At 45.0% G+C, this 19,623-nt stretch overlaps 1 protein-coding gene across 2 annotated transcripts in view; it reads left to right on the top strand.

Annotated features, from left to right (window-relative positions):
• ANKRD28 (ankyrin repeat domain 28) overlaps positions 1–19,623 on the top strand; it is a 208,905-nt gene that overhangs the window by 149,787 nt on the left and 39,495 nt on the right. For both annotated transcript variants that reach the window (XM_069729947.1, XM_069729946.1), the window contains exons 11-17: positions 5,705–5,787; positions 7,255–7,318; positions 7,979–8,047; positions 9,702–9,842; positions 10,775–10,886; positions 14,138–14,164; positions 14,804–14,878. In XM_069729947.1, coding sequence (XP_069586048.1) covers positions 5,705–5,787; positions 7,255–7,318; positions 7,979–8,047; positions 9,702–9,842; positions 10,775–10,886; positions 14,138–14,164; positions 14,804–14,878 — 571 coding nt within the window. The remainder of the gene's footprint in view (positions 1–5,704; positions 5,788–7,254; positions 7,319–7,978; positions 8,048–9,701; positions 9,843–10,774; positions 10,887–14,137; positions 14,165–14,803; positions 14,879–19,623) is intronic.

The following is a 19,623-nucleotide window of genomic DNA, read 5'->3' as shown; positions in this document are numbered from 1 at the left end:
CTTTTTTTTCTTCTCTCATTGGGGTACAACATGTCGCAGTCAAGGGTTAAAAAGACCACTAAGGTACATACCACCTTTTTCTCTGCATGTACCACCTGCCAGGCCCCCCTCCCTCGGCCTCAAAGCTCCCCACTCTGCCCTGCCTGTGATGCCCAATGTGCCCAGGAGCCCTCCACCGCTACCGACCCCAGTGTATCTAGCCCCCCTGAGTGGGCTGCGTCACTGTCACAATCCATGGCTTCGCTAACCAAAGCGATTGAATCCCTTCATGACCCCTCTGGGGAGCGGGGCGCTAGTTTTCCTGGGTTAAGAGATCCCTCTATAACGGGAATCATCAGCCAGCAGGGGCCGCTCTCACCTGAAGGAGGTACGGATATCAAAAAAACGGATCCGCACTACCTATCTTGAGCATTCACCACGCCATTCAGCCTCTGGTAGCTCCACTTCTCGCTCACCCTCTCCAGGGGCTCGAAGCAATCACGACTCTGAGTATGAGTCTGAAGCATCCCTGGACCCGGATTCTCCGGAGTTTAGATCAGCTGTTGACTCCCTCATTGAGGCTGTCAATCATGCGCTAAAGGTTGATGATGACCCTAATTCAGCTCCAGATCACGCAGTTTCTTTTACGAGAACCAAGCGATCCCATAAGGTGTTCACCTCCCATCCAGACTTCCTAGAGATAGTTCGGTGGCACAGGGAACGACCGGATAAATGCTTTACGGGTAAAAAGGCCCTGGAATCAAAGTATCCCTTTTCCGCAGATCTGGTCAAAGATTGGACAGAACCACCACTGGTAGATCCTCCGGTATCGCGTTTGGCTACCAAAACGCTTTTATCCGTACCTGATGGGGCTCCAATTAAAAATCCCACAGAACGCCAGTTAGATTCCCTGGCTCGCTCAGTGTATGAAGCCTCAGGTTCCTCCCTATCTCCTTCTTTCGCTGCGGCATGGGTTGCCAAAGCAATGGTTTTCTGGGCAGATGCTCTTGCAAAAATCCATTCAGGACCAGGCTTTTCCGTCTGAGGGGGCGGATCTCGCCAAACAAATTGCTATGGCTGGAGATTATGTGATGTACGCGTCATTAGACGCAGCGGACTGTGCGGCAACTGCGGCTTCAAACGCCATCACCATTAGGAGAGCTATTTGGCTTAGAGCGTGGCGTGCGGATTCCTCCGCAAAAAAGTCTCTGATTTCCCTTTCAGAGCGGACGTCTGTTTGGAGAAAAATTGGACCAGCTTATTTCCGATGCTACAGGGGGGAAAAGCAAGTTCCTCCCTCAACACAGGCCTAAAGCTGCCTTTCAGCACCAATATTTTCGCTTTCGCCCCTTTCGCAGTGGCCCTTTCTGGTCAAACTCCACAGCATCGTCCAGATCAGAACGATCTACATGCACAGACAGAGACCCTCGCCCTTCTTACAGGCCGAATCAGTCCTGGCGAGGAAAACCTAGACAACCCAGAACCAGAGGCTCCAGGTCTTCCAGATTTCCTTTGCAATGACTTGGGGGGTATTCCAGTCAACACCACCAAAGTAGGCGGACACCTGCTTCTTTTTCAATACGTCTGGTTTTCCGTCATCAACGACGAATGGGTCAGAGACCTGGTGTCTTCTGGTTACAAAATAGAATTCTCCGCCTCCCCTCCAGCACGGTTTTTTTCCCTCTCGTCTCCCAAGTTCGGGGGCTCAATCTCGCGCACTTCACTGCGCCATTGAATCCCTCCGCCAAAACGAGGTCATCATTCCGGTTCCGGAGCACGAGAGATTCAGAGGTTTTTACTCAAACCTCTTTGTCGTGCCAAAAAAGGACGGTACAGTGCGCCCCATTTTGGACCTGAAGCTCCTAAACAAGTACGTAAAAGTACGGCACTTCCCTCCGGTCGGTCATCTCCTCAATGGAGATAAGGGAGTTCCTAGCATCAATAGGCATCAAAGATGCTTATCTTCATATCCCAATCTTCCCGCCACATCAAAGGTTCCTCCGTTTCTCCATCCAAGAGGATCATTTTCAATTCACGGCCTTACCCTTCGGTCTTGCCACTGCCCCCAGGGTATTCACAAAGGTCATGGCGGCTATCATGGCCATTCTTCACTCCCGAGGAGTGGTCATCTTGCCATACTTAGACGACCTCCTGGTCAAAGGTCCGTCTTATCATGCCTGCGAAGCAAGCGTCTGCATTACCTTGGATTCTCTTTCGCACCTGGGCTGGTTAATCAACCTGGACAAGTCCTCCCCCGTTCCAGCCCGACGGATCTCTTTCCTGGGCATGATCCTGGACATGTCCAAGGGGCTGGTTTTAGTTCCTCGGTCCAAGGCCCAAGCGCTTCAGCAGAGAGCCTGGACGCTCTGACGCCCTTGTCCACAGTCCATTCAGTTTGTCATGAAGATCCTGGCGAAGATGGTGGCCCCAATGGAAGCAGTTCCCTTCGCTCAACTGCATCTCCGTCCCTTGCAGCAGGCCCTGCTAGACAATTGGGACACGAGTCCCTTAACTCTCGACCGGCCATGTCCTCTGCCCCCGCGGATCAGGCAAGCGCTCAAATGGTGGACTTTGGAATCATCTCTCAACCGTCTTTTCTCCCGATCCATTGGCTCGTGGTGACTACCGACGCCAGTCTCTTCGGTTGGGGAGCGGTGTTTTGCCACCACACTGCCCAGGGGAGTTGGACGATTCGGGAGTCGAAACTTCCCATAAACATCTTGGAGATCCAAGCTATCAGATTTGCCCTGAGACATTTTTACTTCCTGCTCGCGGGTCACCCAATTCGAATTCAGTCGGACAACGTCACAGCGGTGTACATAAACCATCAGGGGGGTACCCACAGCAGGTTGGCGATGCAGGAAGTCTCCCACATTCTCCGTTGGGTCAAGACCAACCACTCCACCATTTCTGCAGTGCACATTCCAGGCGACGAGAACTGGGCGGAGGACTTTCTCAGCCATCAGGGTCTCGCCTTGGGGGAGTGGGAATTCCATCCAGAGGTTTTTCAACAAATCTGCCTTCGCTGGGGAACTCCGGACGTGAACCTGATGGCGTCCAGACTGAACGCCAAGGTTCCCAACTTCATAGCACGTTCTCGAGATCCCTGGGCCGTCGGGGTGAACGCACTGATATCTCCATGGCACCAGTTCCAATTCCCGTACGTGTTTCCTCCACTTCCTTTGCTGCCGAAAGTAATCCGAAAAATCAAGATGGAGGAGGTTCCTGTGATCCTTATCGCCGCGAATTGGCAACGTCGTGCATGGTATGCGGTGCTCGTTCACCTTGTATCTGACGTCCCCTGGCGGTTACCAGACTGCCCAGATCTGCTTCGCCAAGGACCGATTTACCACCAGAACTCAGGGGCCCTACGTTTAACGGCTTGGCTGTTGAAACCTGGATCCTAACTCAAGCTGGTTTCTCCCAGCAGGTCATCGCCACCATGATCAGCGCTCGTAAGGCGTCTTCCGCTCGCATCAGTCACCGCTCCTGGAAGGCCGCCTTCACATGTGCAGGCTCCGCAGTCGTCGTTCTCTCGTTTTCTCAATTCCCTCCATTCTGGAATTTCTCCAGTCCAGTTTGGATTCCGGCCTGGCGCTCAGTTCCCTCAAGGGTCAGATCTCAGCGTTATCGGTGTTTTTCCAACGTAAGATTGCTGCTAACTTGCAAGTCAGGACCTTTATTCAAGGGGTCTCCCACGTGGTACCCCCCAACAGAATGCCGTTAGAGACCTGGGATCTCTATTTGGTCCTGAGCATCCTTCAGGAATCTCCGTTTGACCCTTTGTAGGATGTCTCGCTGACCATCCTCTCCTGGAAGGTTGCTTTCCTTGTGGCAGTAACATCTATCAGTTGCATCTCAGAGTTGGCCGCACTATCCTGCCGGGCGCCTTTCCTTTCTTTCCACCAGGACAAAGTCTTACGCCCATCTCCGGCTTTTCTCCCTAAGGTGGTTTCATCCTTCCACCTTAATTAAGATATCATTCTTTCCTCCTTCTGCCCACAGCCGAGACATAGGGTCGAAAAGGCCCTTCACACCTTGGACATGGTAGGAGCCCTCAGGAGGTACATTTCTAGAACTGCTCCCTTCCGCAAATCGGACTCCCTCTTTGTGCTCCCTGAGGGTCACAGAAAGGGTTCAGCTGCTTCTAAGGCCATGATAGCCAGATGGATCCGATCAGCTATCCAAGAATCTTATCGGGTCAGGGGCAGACCTATCCCGATGGGGATTAGGGCACACTCTACTCGATCGATGGGTGCTTCCTGGGCCATTCGGCACCAGGCAACGGCGGAGCAGGTTTGCAAGGCCGCAACATGGTCTAGCCTGCATGCTTTCACAAAGCACTACAATGTCCACACTCAATCTTCCGCGGATGCGGCCCTTGGCAGACGTATTTTGCAGGCGGCCGTCATGCATTTGTAGTCAGATGGTACACAGAGTTATTTGGTTGTATTGTTTCCCACCCAGGGACTGCTTTGGGACGACCCATGGTCCTGTGTCCCCCTATGTGGTGAAGGAGAAAAAGGGATTTTTGTGTACTCACCGTAAAATCCTTTTCTCCGAGCCACTCATCGGGGGACACAGCACCCACCCTGTTAGCCTTACGGCTCATTAACTCTTTTGGTTCTTGACTTTCTCTGACACGTTATACTCTAATGTTATGTTATATATTGTTATTAATCTCCTACTGCTTTTGCACTGAATTGGGTCTCTGGAAGCTAGCATGAGGGTGTATACTGCAGGGGAGGAGCTAACTCTTTTTGTCTCAACTTAGTGTCAGCCTCCTAGTGACAGCAGCATAACACCCATGGTCCTGTGTCCCCCAATGAGTGACTCGGAGAAAAGGATTTTACGGTGAGTACACAAAAATGCCTATTTTCATGCAGGACAATGCTCCATCACATGCCTCCAACTACTCCACAGCGTGGCTTTCCAGTAAGGGCCTGAAAGAAGAAAAAATAAGGACATGGCCCCCTTGTTCACCTGATCTGAACCCCATAGAGAACCTGTGGTCCCTCATAAAATGTGAGATCTACAGGGAGGGAAAACAGTCCACCTCTGGGAACAGTGTCTGGGAGGCTGTGGTGGCTGCTGCAGGCAATGTTGATCGTAAACAGAACAAGCAACTGACAGAATCTAAGGATGGAAGGCTGTTGGTGTCATCATAAAGAAAGGTGGCTATATTGGTTACTAATTTTGGGGGGGTTTGCTTTTGCATGTCAGAAATGTTTATTTCTAAATTTTGTGCAGTGATATTAGTTTACCTGGTGAAAATCAACAAGTGAGATAAGAATATATTTGGTTTTTATTAAGTTGCTTAATAATTCTGCACAGTAATAGTTACATGCACAAACAGATATCCTCCTAAGATAGCCAAATCTAAAAAAAAAACACTCCAACTTCCAAAAATATTAAGCTTTGATATTTGACTCTTTTGGTTTGACTGAGAACATAGTTGTTGATCAATAATAAAAATGATCTTCTAAAATACAACTTGCCTAATAATTCTGCACACAGTGTATACCACTAAGATCAAAGTAATCAGTAACTATTTGGTTTGTCCGTTTTGTCGGTTTAATTAAAACCCCCACAAAAAAACATACGCACCTCTTAGTTAATAGAAAACATCACTGAGTGCCCTCATTGGAACAATCCTTATAAAAACCTGTTAAAATGTTGGCTGCTTACCTGTTACTCTATTTATGTGAACCCTTGACTCCTGTAGGCGAGGCATCCATGGAATGTTTCCTCTCCATCTGGCTGCACTGAGTGGTTTCTCGGATTGCTGCAGGAAGCTCCTTTCTTCAGGTTAGTCTTCTGGATTGGAACCCAATATTTCTGACACTTACAAATGTACCTGGATGGAATCTGGTTTTCTCATGAATTTACGCTCTGAGTACATGCGCACAATGTCTTAACCAGGCAGATTCTGGCTGAATCCTACCTGGAAAAGTGCTGAAATACATTAAAAAGAATGATCATATGCACAGCAAGGTATTTTGGAGCTTCTTTTAAATTGAATCTGTCAGCAGGTTTTAGCTATGTAATCTGAGAGCACCATAAATTAAGGGCAGATAGACGGATTTCAGCGATGTCACTAACTGGACTGTGGTTTTAGTTTTAATACAATCATTGTTTTATCAGCAGGAGGTAATCGCTAAGGGACAATGATTTTTTATGCAACAAGTAAACTACGTGATACATAGTTGGAATCGGGGTCTCTGTCCCTACATAATGCTGCTGTCAGATTACATAGCAAAAAGTTACTGACAGATTCCCTTTTAACAGCCTCAGGCTTTGAAAGCCGTAAAGCTGCTGATAGAAGCAACCTTTCCATTCTTCCATTTGTAAGCCACTTGCAATTTATAATTTAAATTCATTAGAAAAAAAAAAGACAAGATGCCAGAGAAGATACTTAAAGGGGTATTCCCATGTCCAAGATCATATCACAATATGTAGTAGGTGTAAATATTAGCAAATACCTCCAATCAGAAATGCAGCATAGTTCCTCTGATTCGCTATGTTGCATTAGGGTAGACTATTGTGTCCAACTAGAAAGGAAAGGAGGGCAAGCTCCTGCAGTGTATAGTGACGCCACCTTTCCTAGTTGCTAACCAGCTCCTTGACTGACTTGACCCTTTTGCAGACCCTGCATTTATATTCAGTGTCTTACGGAACAATATGTTTTTTTTACTGCCAGTTATACACATAAATAAAATAATTACAATAAAAGCTACTATGTTCTGGAAGTAATCCATATACAACCGCCGTGAAAATAAAGATCACTAGAGGAAAACCAAAATATAATATGAAGAGGTTTGGGACAGAAGGTGTGTTAGGCTGTGTGCACACGCTGAGGATTTAGTGCGGATCCACAGCGTTTTTTTCTGCTCAAACGCCGCAGATCCGCAAAGTGATTTACAGTACTATGTAAATCAATAGAAAAAATAATGCTGTGCTAATAGTGCGGAAAATTCTGCATGAAAAACGCTGCGGAACAAAAGTAGCATGTCAGTTCTTTTGTGCGGATCCACAGTGTTTCTGCACCCTTGCATTATAGAAATCCGCAGTGGTAAAAAACGCATGAAATCCGCGCAAAATCTGCAACAGAAAACGCACAAAATCCGCATACAAAAAATGCATCAAATCTGCACATGCATATTCTGCCAGGAGATGCTGATTTTGTGCATAAAATTCTGCACCCCAATCCGTAACGTGTGCACATAGCCTTAGTGTGCAGTTTCCATACAGTAAGCTTTGCATTTTGTGTTCCAGGTTTTGATATAGATACTGCAGATGACTTTGGCAGGACCTGTCTGCACGCTGCCGCGGCTGGAGGGTATGTCGCACTTACTATTATGTCTATAAAGTCTCCCTACAAACTTGTTCTCCCGCGTGGTCAGACATTCTGGAGTGGTGCGACACTAAGAAAAAATGCAGTCAGAGTTTTATTAATCCTAATATGGTACCAATGAAAAATGTACAACTTGTCCCGTAAGAGCAAACCTTTATTATAATAATAATAATGTTTTATTTGGTAGCACCAGCATATTCTACAGCACTTTACAATTCAGAGGCGACATGTACAGACAAAGACAATACAGAGTAACACAGATTCCCTTTCTAAGCCTAAGTTCTAGCTCTTGGAGGACGGGACTGGAAAAAACTACAATGCAAGAAAAAAATGGGTCCATAATGAGAGTAGCAGAAAGACATGGGTGCCCACTTCCAAAAAACAGCACCATAGCTGTCTTTCTTTTTGTTTTTTTGCCTTGTACTGGGCATAAAAACGGAGCTTGTGCTACTTGTATGTATTTATCAGTTTTGATAATTTTTTGATTGAAGAATACTTTATTACACGTAGATATACATCTGATTATTGCCCTTTATGTATTCTGTTACACCACTTTTTTGTCTGAAAAATTTGCAGGCACCAGATTGACAGACAAAGGTGTGGAATTGATTCCTTCTGAATTAAGAATGTATAATTCCTTTTCAGGAACCTGGAGTGTCTGAACTTGTTGTTAAACACAGGTGCAGATTTCAACAAAAAAGACAAGTTTGGAAGGTAAGCGTTTTTTTTTCTTCCAAACTCCGTGGGTTCTGGGGGTTTTTGTTATAATCTTTATTTTTTCTTTTTTTTTTTATATAGCGCTAACATATTCCGCAGCGCTTTACAGTTTGCACACATTATCATCGCTGTCCCCGATGAGGCTCACAATCTAAATTCCCTTTCAGTATGTCTTTTGGAATGTGGGAGGAAACCGGACTGCCCGGAGGAAACCCACGCAAACACGGGGAGAACATACAAACTCTTTGCAGATGTTGTCCACGGTGGGATTAGAACCCAGGACTCCAGCGCTGCAAGGCTGCTGTGCTAACCACTGCTACCTTTTTTGGCAACTTTTTACTATATTTTTTCAAACTGCTAGCCAGTCAGTGAGTTAACATGCACTGTAGAGCTTACATAGCAGTAGTCATTTATATGCACCTAATAATTAGAAGTGGCATCCCAACAAACTCCATCCTTTACCCACCGATGACTGATTTGGGTCTGAACGCTCATATTGCTGAGTTGCAGGGGCTCCTGGGAGGTAGTGGTGGTGTCTTATTGTTCAACCCCCCGTTCATATGTGTGCAATATATCTTTGTCCCTTTGATGGGCAGGCGCACCTTCCAGCTGGGAATTGGAACGGTTGTTACATTGGGGCTAATGCTATATAAAAGAATCTGCAGCACAATGTGTGCACGTTTTTAAATGAATTCACTTTGCATTACCACATATGATGTCTGAGATGAATATTTTCACATTTTTAGAACCTGTTGGGAAGGATTTTGAAATGTTCATTATGCAGTCAAGTCAACCCAGATTTTCCACGGCACTAAGATGGGATTTAGAAAACTCCATCCATGTGTATTGTGCATAGTCTGGAACTTAAAGAAGCACTCCTCCTCCCATCAAAGTTTTTATCCTCTTAATTAATTGGACTCGTCATAATATACGGCACTGTGTATTTACAATTGCTCATTTTGCCTTTCTACCAGCTATTTTTTTCTCTTTTCTTTGCTCTATGTGAAAACAGGGAGTCTATTGTCCCTGCATTTATCATTCCCCTCTTCAACTCCTGACTCAGCTGTTCCCTCCTCCCCTTGCCTGGGACTTTTGCAGTGATTCATGACTTGTGCAGAGAAAATTGACCTCCTGTTTCTTACCTAGAGCTTAAAAGGATTCAGCTAGTCAGTTTTTAATCATGTGAAGTCATATACCTAATGGAAAAGAGAAGAATTAGCTGGGTAGAAAGGCAAAACGAGCAATTGTAAGTACACAGTGCTATATAATATGATTGCAGTACATTAAATTTTGATAGGAGGAGGGCTTCTTTAAGGGGTACGTTCACGCTTCAAAAAGCAGGGGTTATTTCCACTTGTGCTTCCGGAAAATCCACTGCATTTTACAGTCCCAGCATTGTGCATGAGTTTTTAAGAAATCACATGTCACTATGAGAAATATCAATGTTCTAAATGGACCAGTTCGGTGGATATGAAATCCAGTGCGTGCCAATTGGTCCTGTGGACGTCATGGCGTATGTGCGGCTCTCGCACCTTTATTTGTAAGGATATGGTCTGCGGTAAATGCTGCTGCACGAGGTCAGGAGCGGAGGTGCCTCATATTTACTGATGTCTGTAGAAATAATTGTGTTTTCACTTCTCGTTAAATGAAGGACTCCACTTCACTACGCCGCTGCCAATTGTAACTATCAGTGCCTGTTTGCACTTGTGGGATCCGGAGCCAGTGTGAATGATCTGGACGAGCGGGGCTGTTCCCCCCTGCACTATGCAGCCACATCCGACACCGATGGCAAGTAAGTCGTGCTCATGGCGCTGTATGATTTTGCCTTCCGTGTCATTTGGGTGAGCGGTCTGATCAGGGCTCCACGCCACGAGTATGGGAACTTCATCACATTTGTGTCTTTATGTCGATCACAGAGAATGTAGCCTTGTGAGACGGGGAGTTCTTGGCTGCTTCTCTAGGTTAAATCTGACGGTCACGCAGCTTGCCACGTTCACAAAGACCCACTTGTGTAGCTCCTTAGCCCTTTTTGTCCAGAAGAAATCTCAGCCACACTAAGGAAATTCTTTGATTTCGATATTTCATAAAAAAGTGGTACATTTCTACAATTTGCCCTTTGTGTAGTTTTTTTTCCCCGCTTTGTTGCTTTAGAACTACAATGAAGGGGTTGAGCACTGCCCGTAGGGCCAGGCTGGGTTTCGGGCTCAGACCATATGGACATTGATATTCATTTGAAGGATTTCTCCTGAAATGGTTTGCTCATATTGTAAAGTAACTTAATGTTGTTCATTCCCACTATTCTTTTTTTTTTTTTTTTCCTTTCTAATCGATCCTTGAAAACTAAACCCTAATTAGGGAAATCTTGAGCAACAAGGATTTTGGTACGAATTTATTATTTGCTGTTTATACTCTGAGTCTCGTAAATCTTAACGTCTAGCATGCACATGGATTATGTGATCTGCACTTTATTAACCTTGTCAAAGGCCTGCAGGTGCAGGAACGTGACGCCAACAGCAATTTCATTTTTCTGTGCTATAGCAGCTCGTTTCTGCCACCTAGTGACTCATACAGTGAACTAAAGCGGAAGAGTCTTTAATCTGACAGTATTTTTTGGACTTTTTTTTTTGCGTTGCATTTTATTTTATGTGAAAGTTATGGATTGGTGCGAGAATGGATCAAGCAAATAATTTATAATTCCTACAAGGTTACTTTCCATTAATTTAGGTGCCTGGAATACTTATTACGAAACGATGCAAATCCAGGAATCAGGGACAAGCATGGGTACAATGCAGTTCATTACGCAGCTGCCTATGGCCATCGTTTATGTCTAGAATTGGTAAGTGTTCGGTGTGAGGACATGGCTTGCCAGACTGTTGGGGTGGGGGTTATATTTAACCTTGGGCATTAATCATCCCTTTTTCCATCCCACCTTTATCTTTAACCCCAGCATAATATACAATACAAGTATTGTCACAAAACTTGACTTGGTAGTGGTAATTGTTTGACATAGGGACATGCAGTCATGAGAATAACTAAGTACACCCTCTTTTTTGAATTTTATTATTTTGAATATCAGGACCTAATAAAAAAAAAAAATCTGGTCCTAAAATTTAGTAAATAAATTTTCAGATGAGCAAAAAGACCTGACAACTGACAGCATTTCATTATTTACTCAACAAAAAGCCAAGCTAAAATGCAGAAGTTATGTGCAAAAAAAAAATAAATTATACATACCCTCATTGCTTTCTTAGGAATCAAAGGGAACCTGTCACCCCCAAAATCAAGGGTGAGCTAAAGGTACCTTCACACTGAGCAACTTTTGAATGATAGCAATAGCGATCCGTGATGTTGCCGCGTCCTGGATAGCGATCTCGTTGTGTTTGACACACAGCAGCGATCAGGATCCTGCTGTGAGATCACTGGTCGGAGCTAGAAGTCCGGAACTTTATTTCGTCGCTGGATCGACGTGTGTGACGCCGATCCAGCGATGTGTTCACTTGTAACCAGGGTCGCACTTAGTAACCTGATGTTTACCCTGGTTACCATTGTAAATGTAAAAAAAAAAAAAAACACAACATACTCACATTCCGGTGTCTGTCGCGTCCCCCGCCGTCAGCTTCCCGCACTGACTGCGTCATGACGTCACCGCTGTGCTCTGCTTTACGGCCGGCTGGCGCTGACAGTCAGTGCGGGAAGGTGACGGCGGGGGACGTGACCGATACCGGAATGTGAGTATGTAGTGTTTTTTTTTTTTTTTACATTTACAATGGTAACCAGGGTAAACATCGGGTTACTAAGCGCGGCCCTGCGCTTAGTAACCCGATGTTTACCCTGGTTACCCGGGGACTTCGGCATCGTTGGTCGCTGGAGAGCTGTCTGTGTGACAGCTCTCCAGCGACCACACAACGACTTACCAACGATCACGGCCAGGTCGTATCGCTGGTCGTGATCGTTGGTAAATCGTTTAGTGTAACGGTACCTTAAGCCCACCAGCATCAGGGGCTTATCTACAGCATTTTGTAATGCTGTAGCTAAGCCCCCGATGTATCCTAAAAGATGAGAAAAAGAGGTTAGATTATACTCACCCAGAGGCAGTCCGGTCCGATGGGTGTCGCTGTCCGGTCCGGCGTCTCCCATCTTCTTACGATGACGTCCTCTTCTGGTCTTCACGCTCCGGCGCAGGCGTACTTTGTCTGCTCTGTTGAGGGTAGAAGCAAAGTACAGAAGTGCACAGGTGCCAGGAAAGGTCAGAGAGGCCCAGTGCCTGCACACTGCAGTATTTTGCTCTGCCCACAACAGGTCAGACAAAGTACGCCTGCGCCGGAGCCGCAGCATGAGGACCCGAAGAGGACATCATCCTATGAAGATGGGAGGCCCCGGACCGCCCGCCCAGGTGAGTATAATCTAACCTCTTTTTCTCATCTTTTAGGATACATCGGGGGCTTATCTACAGCATTACAGAATGCTGTAGATAAGCCCCTGATGCCATTGGGCTTAGCTCACCCTCGATTTTGGGGATGACAGGTTCCCTTTAAGAGGGTAAGTAGCTGTCATGGGCTGCTAATCGAATACTCTTGATTAATTGCTCATTAGCAAGTGTGACCACCTCTATAAATGAAGAAGTTATGTTGGTTTGCTGGTCTGGAGCCTTTAGACATGAGTTTAAAACTATGCCAACTAGGACAGACATCAGCAATATTCTTAGAAAAGGAATCTGAGAAGGGTTAGAAGACGACCGTTTCCAAACAACTTGGGAGTCCATCGTTCTACAGTCAGATTATATACCAGTGGAAAACATTCAAGACTGTTGCCAACTTCACAATGAACGGGCATCCCTAAAAACGCACCCCAAGATCAGATCATGCAATGCTCATGCATTTTACAAAAAAAGCCAAAAGATGCAGCTCAGACACTAAACGCCTCAGCTTTTAGTTAAATCTTTCCTGACAGTCCAATTAGAAAAGGATTGAACAATATGGCTTAATTTGGAAAGGTTGCCAGGAAAAAGCCTCTTCTTTTTAAAGAGAACATGGCAACACAGTTACATATTAACAAACAACAAGATCCCTGGAACAATTGCCTTTGGTCATAATACTCTACACCATAACTGGTAGAAACCAAATAATGTATTGGTACAAACACCTCAAGTGAACTGCCAAGGACAATGGGAGTGGGAATAATTTGAGCTTGTTTTGCAGCCACAGGTCCTGGGCTCCTTGCAGTTGTTGAGTTGACCACGAACTGCACTATACATCAAGAATTCTAGTTTATACTTGTTTATTAGCACACCAGTGACTTCTACAGTCTGGTATCAGGTGGCTGGTTTCCTCCGCACGCTTTTCCAAGCTTTTAGAGCTTGCATGCTCTTCTTTGAAGCTGGTCTGGATCCAGTGCCTTCAGTGTCCTTGCTCTCCTCAATACTCCCTCTGATATCAGCATGGTGAGAGCGCACCGTTAGGGCCAGTGCTGCAGCCGTGCTACCTGCTTAGAACGGTCAACCTTTAAGGAGCGTGTACCGCCCCTGGCCTGTAAGGAGGCAGGGGAGAGGTGTGCTCCTGAAGATAGGCGATGACACAACCCATTTTAAAGAGTTATGTATAAACGAATGCCCACAAGTCTAAATGAACTTATGCAATGTTATAAAAAGTGACAAAATTGCTCCAGAACAACGTGAGAAACTAATAAAATCATACAGAAAATGATTACTTCGTTATTGCAGCTAAAGGAAGTTTTACAGTCTGCTGATTCCTGGGGTGTAATTACTTTTTCACACGCCTTCTGCATTTGGCCCAGTTTTTAGTTAAATAAAGAATGACACCCTGTGATTTGTCATGTGGTGTTGAGGCTGTATTTTCCTAATTTTAGGATCTTCCATGGAGCAGATATTTTATTATGCCCTGATATTTTTTCGTGACTTTTGGATCTATAGCTATGTAGTGAGGGACTTACAATAAAAAAAAAAAATGAAATAATGAATGTCTGTATTTTGGCTCAAGGTAAAAAGACCAAATAAGTTCACATATAAGGTAGACAGGCCGTTCTACAAAAGTTGTTGTGAACTTCACCTCCTCTTATTAATTTTTACAGATTGCCCGAGAAACTCCCCTAGATGTTGTAAGTAAATCCTTTTCCTTTTAAACTTTGAAATGAATTGGAGGTTTTTCTGAGATGTAAGAAAATTCACCAAAAAGGAAATTACATCAAAGTATCAAAGTACAAAATAATTGCCTGATAAATACAGAGCCGCATTACAGCGCTTTCCTCTGTTCTGTGCTTACAGCGCAGTGATATGCCCATCTACCCATTCGACAGCTGCCACCAGTCATTTGCCTGTGCAATATATAGAACAAGACCACTGAGGCCATTGACTGACTGCAGCGGTCATGTGAGTAGACTGGCATTACTGTGGCACAGTAATCAAAGACAAACTTGGATTATCAGAGCAGATTGGTTTGTAATGTAAGAAATGATTCCTTTGTTATTTTATGTCATTTTTCCCCTTTGGAATATAATTGGCTAATCCATGGACCCCCACCTTCTAGGTCATATAAGGGGTGGTCTTTGTGAAACAGCACCTTAAAGATGGCCGAGATGATATGCAATAAACTAAATCTTCAGTTTAATGTTGTGCCCTTTACTTTAGAAGTTTTCTTGTATGATGTGATCATTTATGATGTATTGAGTATCTGAGTGCTTCTTGTTTTCATACTGTAAATGTACAGATTGTTAATGTGCTTTACTATTTTCATTCAGCTTATGGAAACTTCAGGTACAGACATGCTGAATGAGGCAGATACCCGTGCACCAATCAGTCCTTTGCACTTAGCCGTAAGTTTCTTAAAGGTCAATTTGGATTGCTTGTTAAAATGTTATAATGGAGACCAGATCCCTTTAAAGTGTTCCAATCACCAATCTGGAGCTGCCCTTTATATTTCATATAACAGTGGTGGGCGTCCGCAGACTGGTAATTTAAATATTATCTAGCAACAAAACTTTTCAGAAGTAACCCTAATGTCCCCCAAAAGTTCTGGGATGTGCGGTCACGGCATGCAGAGCTGGATCGCGGCTGATCTTGCTTTGAAAGAGTAAAGGTACCGTCACATTTAGCGACGCTGCAGCGATCTAGACAACGATCCCGATCGCTGCAGCATCGCTGGAGAGCTGTCACACAGACAGCTCTCCAGCGACCAACTATGCGAAGTCCCCTGGTAACCAGGGTAAACATCGGGTTACTAAGCACAGCGCCGGGGGGACAGACACCGGAATGTAAGTATGAAGTGTTTGTTGTTTTTTTTACGTTTACGCTGGTAACCAGGGTAAACATCGGGTTGCTAAGCGCGGCCCTGCGCTTAGTAACCTGATGTTTACCCTGGTTACCAGTGAAGACATCGCTGAATCGGCGTCGCACACGCCGATTCAGCGATGTCTGCGGGAGTCCAGCAACTAAACAAAGTTCTGGACTTTATGCTCCGACCAACGATGTCACAGCAGGATCCTGATCGCTGTTGCCTGTCAAACTCAACGATATCGCTAGCCAGGACGCTGCAACGTCACGGATCGCTAGCGATATCGTTCAGTGTGAAGGTACTTTTAGATATTGCAAGATCTCACTCTTTCCGTCTAGCCGACGCTGCCGCATACTATACAGCCGGGATCATTCGGTAACAGCTTGTAAAAGATAATACTGATCGGTAACCACTTAGTACACAGCAGGACTAGTGGAAGTGACAGATCTCACTCTCTCACATCGGGAGTGGTTGTGGGAAGCCATGCAAATAAATAGCAGAAACTGCTATGTGCAACATGTAGACTTGGGGTCAGCAGCCTGGGGCACTCCAGCCATTGCGAACTACAACCCCTAACGTCTCCTAATAGTCAAAGAGTACAGAAGGTTCAGCAACCCCCGAATTACACCTACAGACATTCTGTACAAGATTTTTCCTACTAAAGAAAAGGGACTATGGCCATAGAGGATGTCTTCAGAAAGAGCGACCCAAAATGGTGGAAAGTGTATTAAATATACCACACACATCCATCAATGGTTTGCCTTAAAGGGCCTCTGTCAGTACAGAATGATTTTTATAACCAAGTACAGGCGCTCGTGCTCCAATATCGTGGCCAAACATTTGTATACACCTTCCCACCTCCTGGCTTTCATCTATCTCCACCCTCCTGTTCTTTGTCAGCTCTGACTTTATAGAGCCAGAGAAGGGCAGAGATGGATGGAAACAAGTAGGTGGAAAGGTATATATGAATGATTGGCCTCACCAAGGGGTTTGAACAGTCACTTTGTGCTGACAGTACCATTAAGATTTTGTGTAATACGAGCAGAGTTTTTACCTTAAATATCCTTGATAACGCTAGATGAGTTACCGTATATACTCAAGTATAAGCTGACCCAAGTATAAGCCGAGACCCCTAATTTTGCCACAAAAAAACGGGAAAACTTAATGACTCGTGTATAAGCCTAGGGTGGAAAATGCAGCAGCTACCGGTAAATGTCAAAAATAAAAATAGATACCAATAAAAGTAAAATTAATTGAGACATCAGTAGGTTAAGTGTTTTTGAATATACATATTGAATCAGGACCCCCATATAATGCTCCATACAGTTCATTATGGGCCCCATAAGTTGCTCCATACAAAATACGCCCCATATAATGCTCCATAAAGTTTATGATGGGCCCCATAAGATGCTCCATATTAAAATATGCCCCATATAATGCTGCACAAATGTTGATTATGACCCCATAAGATGCTCCATATAGACATTTGCCCCATATAATGCTGCAAAATGCTGATTATGGCCCCATAAGATGCTCCATAGAGATATTTGCCCCATAAAATGCTGCACAAATGCTTATTATGGCCCCATAAGATGCTCCCTAGAGATATTTGCCCCATATAATGCTCCACAAATGATGATTATGGCCCCATAAGAGGCTCCATAGACTATTATGCCCCATATGTTGCTGCTGTGATTAAAAAAAAAAAAAAAAAAAAAAGACATACTCACCTCTCGTCGCTCAGGCCCCCGGCACTTGCTATAGTCACCTTTCCCCGTTCCACCGCGGGGCGCCGATGTGTCTTCCCCGTCCTCCACACTGACGCTCAGGCAGAGGGCGTGTACTAACCACGTCATCGCGCCCTCTGACCTGAGCGTCACAGGCGGAAGACTGCGCCCGGCGGTGTAACGAGGAGAGGTGAATATCTCCGTTCTCCCCCTCACCATTATACTCACCTGCTCCCAGTGCGGTCCCTGGCAGCTTCTCTGATGGACTCTCCGGGCGTGGCAGCTCTTCCAGCGTTAAGCGGTCACTGGTACCGCTCATTACAGTAATGAATATGCGGCTGCATCCCCTATGGGAGTGGAGTCGCGTCCATATTCATTACTGTAATGAGCAGTACCATGTGACCACTCAACGCTGGAAGAAGCTGCCAGAGACCGGAGATGCAGGGACCGTGCTAGGAGCAGGTGAGTATGTCACAGCAGCCCCTCCCTGCCGACCCCCCAGGGACAATGACTAGAGTATAAGCAGAAAGGGGCACATTCAGTCTGAAAAAAAAAATGGGCTGAAAATCTCGGCTTACACTCGAGTATATACGGTATTTCATATTAATGTTCATGTATGATAGATTACCATGTATAATATAGCTAATACTGATATGTATAATAGTAAAATTATATAGTCATGCTCTGTACAGACTCAGGAGAGATTAAAGAGGTTGTCAACTTCTTTTACATTGATGACCTATCCTTAGGATAGGTCATCAATGTCTGATCGTCCAGGATTCAGCTGTTACCTGTGTTGGCGGCCGCCAGCCGGAAGTAAATACTTGCCGAGCTGCTTCATCTACTTGTTTTGGCCTCTTCAGTGTACTACACATCCCCCTCCTATTCAAAGCAGCTCGGAAACTGAGTACTGGCGGTCGCCGATACCGAGAACAGCTGATCGGCAGGGGTGTCGGACCCCAGCCGATCAAACATTGATGATCTATCCTTAGGATAGATCATCAATGTAAACGTAGTGGACAACCTCTTTAAGAATCTACATATATAGTTGTCTAAGGGTCTGTTTGTCTGTAACCGAAATACCGCGTCGCTGATTGGTCGTGCCCAGCTGATATCGACCAATCAGCGTTCATAAATAAACTACATACATATACTAGAACGAGAATAACATGAAGGACAGTCTGTGAAGGAGAGAATAACATGGAGGACAGTCTGAGGGAGAGAATAACATGGAGGACAGTGTGTAAGGGAGAGAATAACATGGAGGACAGTGTGTGAGGGAGAGAATAACATGGAGGACAGTGTGTGAGGGAGAGAATAACATGGAGGACAGTGTGTGAGGGAGAGAATAACATGGAGGACAGTCTGTGAGGGAGAGAATAACATGGAGGACAGTGTGTAAGGGAGAGAATAAAAATTTTCCCCGTTTTTAAGTTTATCATATGGTAAAATAAATGGTGTCTTTGAAAACTATAAGTCATCCTGTAGAAAACAAGCTGTCATACAGCAATAGATGACTAATAAAGTTTTGACTCTTAAAATAAAGACAGGAGAAAAACAATGGCAGTGTGTCCAATGGGTTAAAACATAAATGTAAGCACCAATGTTTATATGAATACTAGATGGTGGCCCGATTTTAACGCATCGGGTATCTACTATATAATCGTCTAATTCTGTCTTTGTCTGTAGCGGAAATCCCACGTCGCTGATTGGTCACGGGCAGCTGGCGAGACCAATCAGCGTCAGGCGCAGTCCGGCCGCGAATTGGTCTGGGATTTGAACCACGCTTCGCTGATTGATCGTGGCCGGCCACGATCAATCAGCGATATTAGCTCGAGATTTAAACCCCGCTGCGCTGATTGGTCGCCCTCGGCCGGGACCAATCAGTGATATTGGCGCGGAATTAAACACCGCTTCACTGCTAATGTATATATTTTACCCGGAAAATCCTGTGTTTTCATTGCATTATTCTTAAAGCTTCATAAATAAACTACATACAGTACAGACCAAAAGTTTGGACACACCTTCTCATTCATTTTTTCTGTATTTTCATGACTATGCAAATTGTACATTCACACTGAAGGCATCAAAACTATGAATTAACACATGTGGAATTATATACTTAACAAAAAAGTGTGAAACAACTGAAATATATCTTATATTCTAGGTTCTTCAAAGTAGCCACCTTTTGATTTGATGACTGCTTTGCATACTCTTGGTATTCTCTTGATGAGCTTCAAGAGGTAGTCACTGGGAATGGTCTTCCAACAATCTTCAAGGAGTTCCCAGTGATGCTTAGCACTTGTTGGCCCTTTTGCCTTCACTCTGCGGTCCAGCTCACCCCAAACCATCTCGATTGGGTTCAGGTCTGGTGACTGTGGAGGCCAGGTCATCTGGCATAGCACCCCATCACTCTCCTTCTTGGTCAAATAGCCCTTACATAGCCTGGAGGTGTGTTTGGGGTCATTGTCCTGTTGAAAAATAAATGATGGTCCAACTAAACGCAAACCGGATGGAATAGCATGCTGCTGCAAGATGCTGTGGTAGCCATGCTGGTTCA

This window comes from Ranitomeya imitator, chromosome 6, assembly GCF_032444005.1.
Source record: "Ranitomeya imitator isolate aRanImi1 chromosome 6, aRanImi1.pri, whole genome shotgun sequence".
Taxonomy (NCBI): domain Eukaryota; kingdom Metazoa; phylum Chordata; class Amphibia; order Anura; family Dendrobatidae; genus Ranitomeya; species Ranitomeya imitator.
Note: the sequence above shows the minus strand (reverse complement) of the source record. Positions and strands in the feature narration are given on the sequence as shown.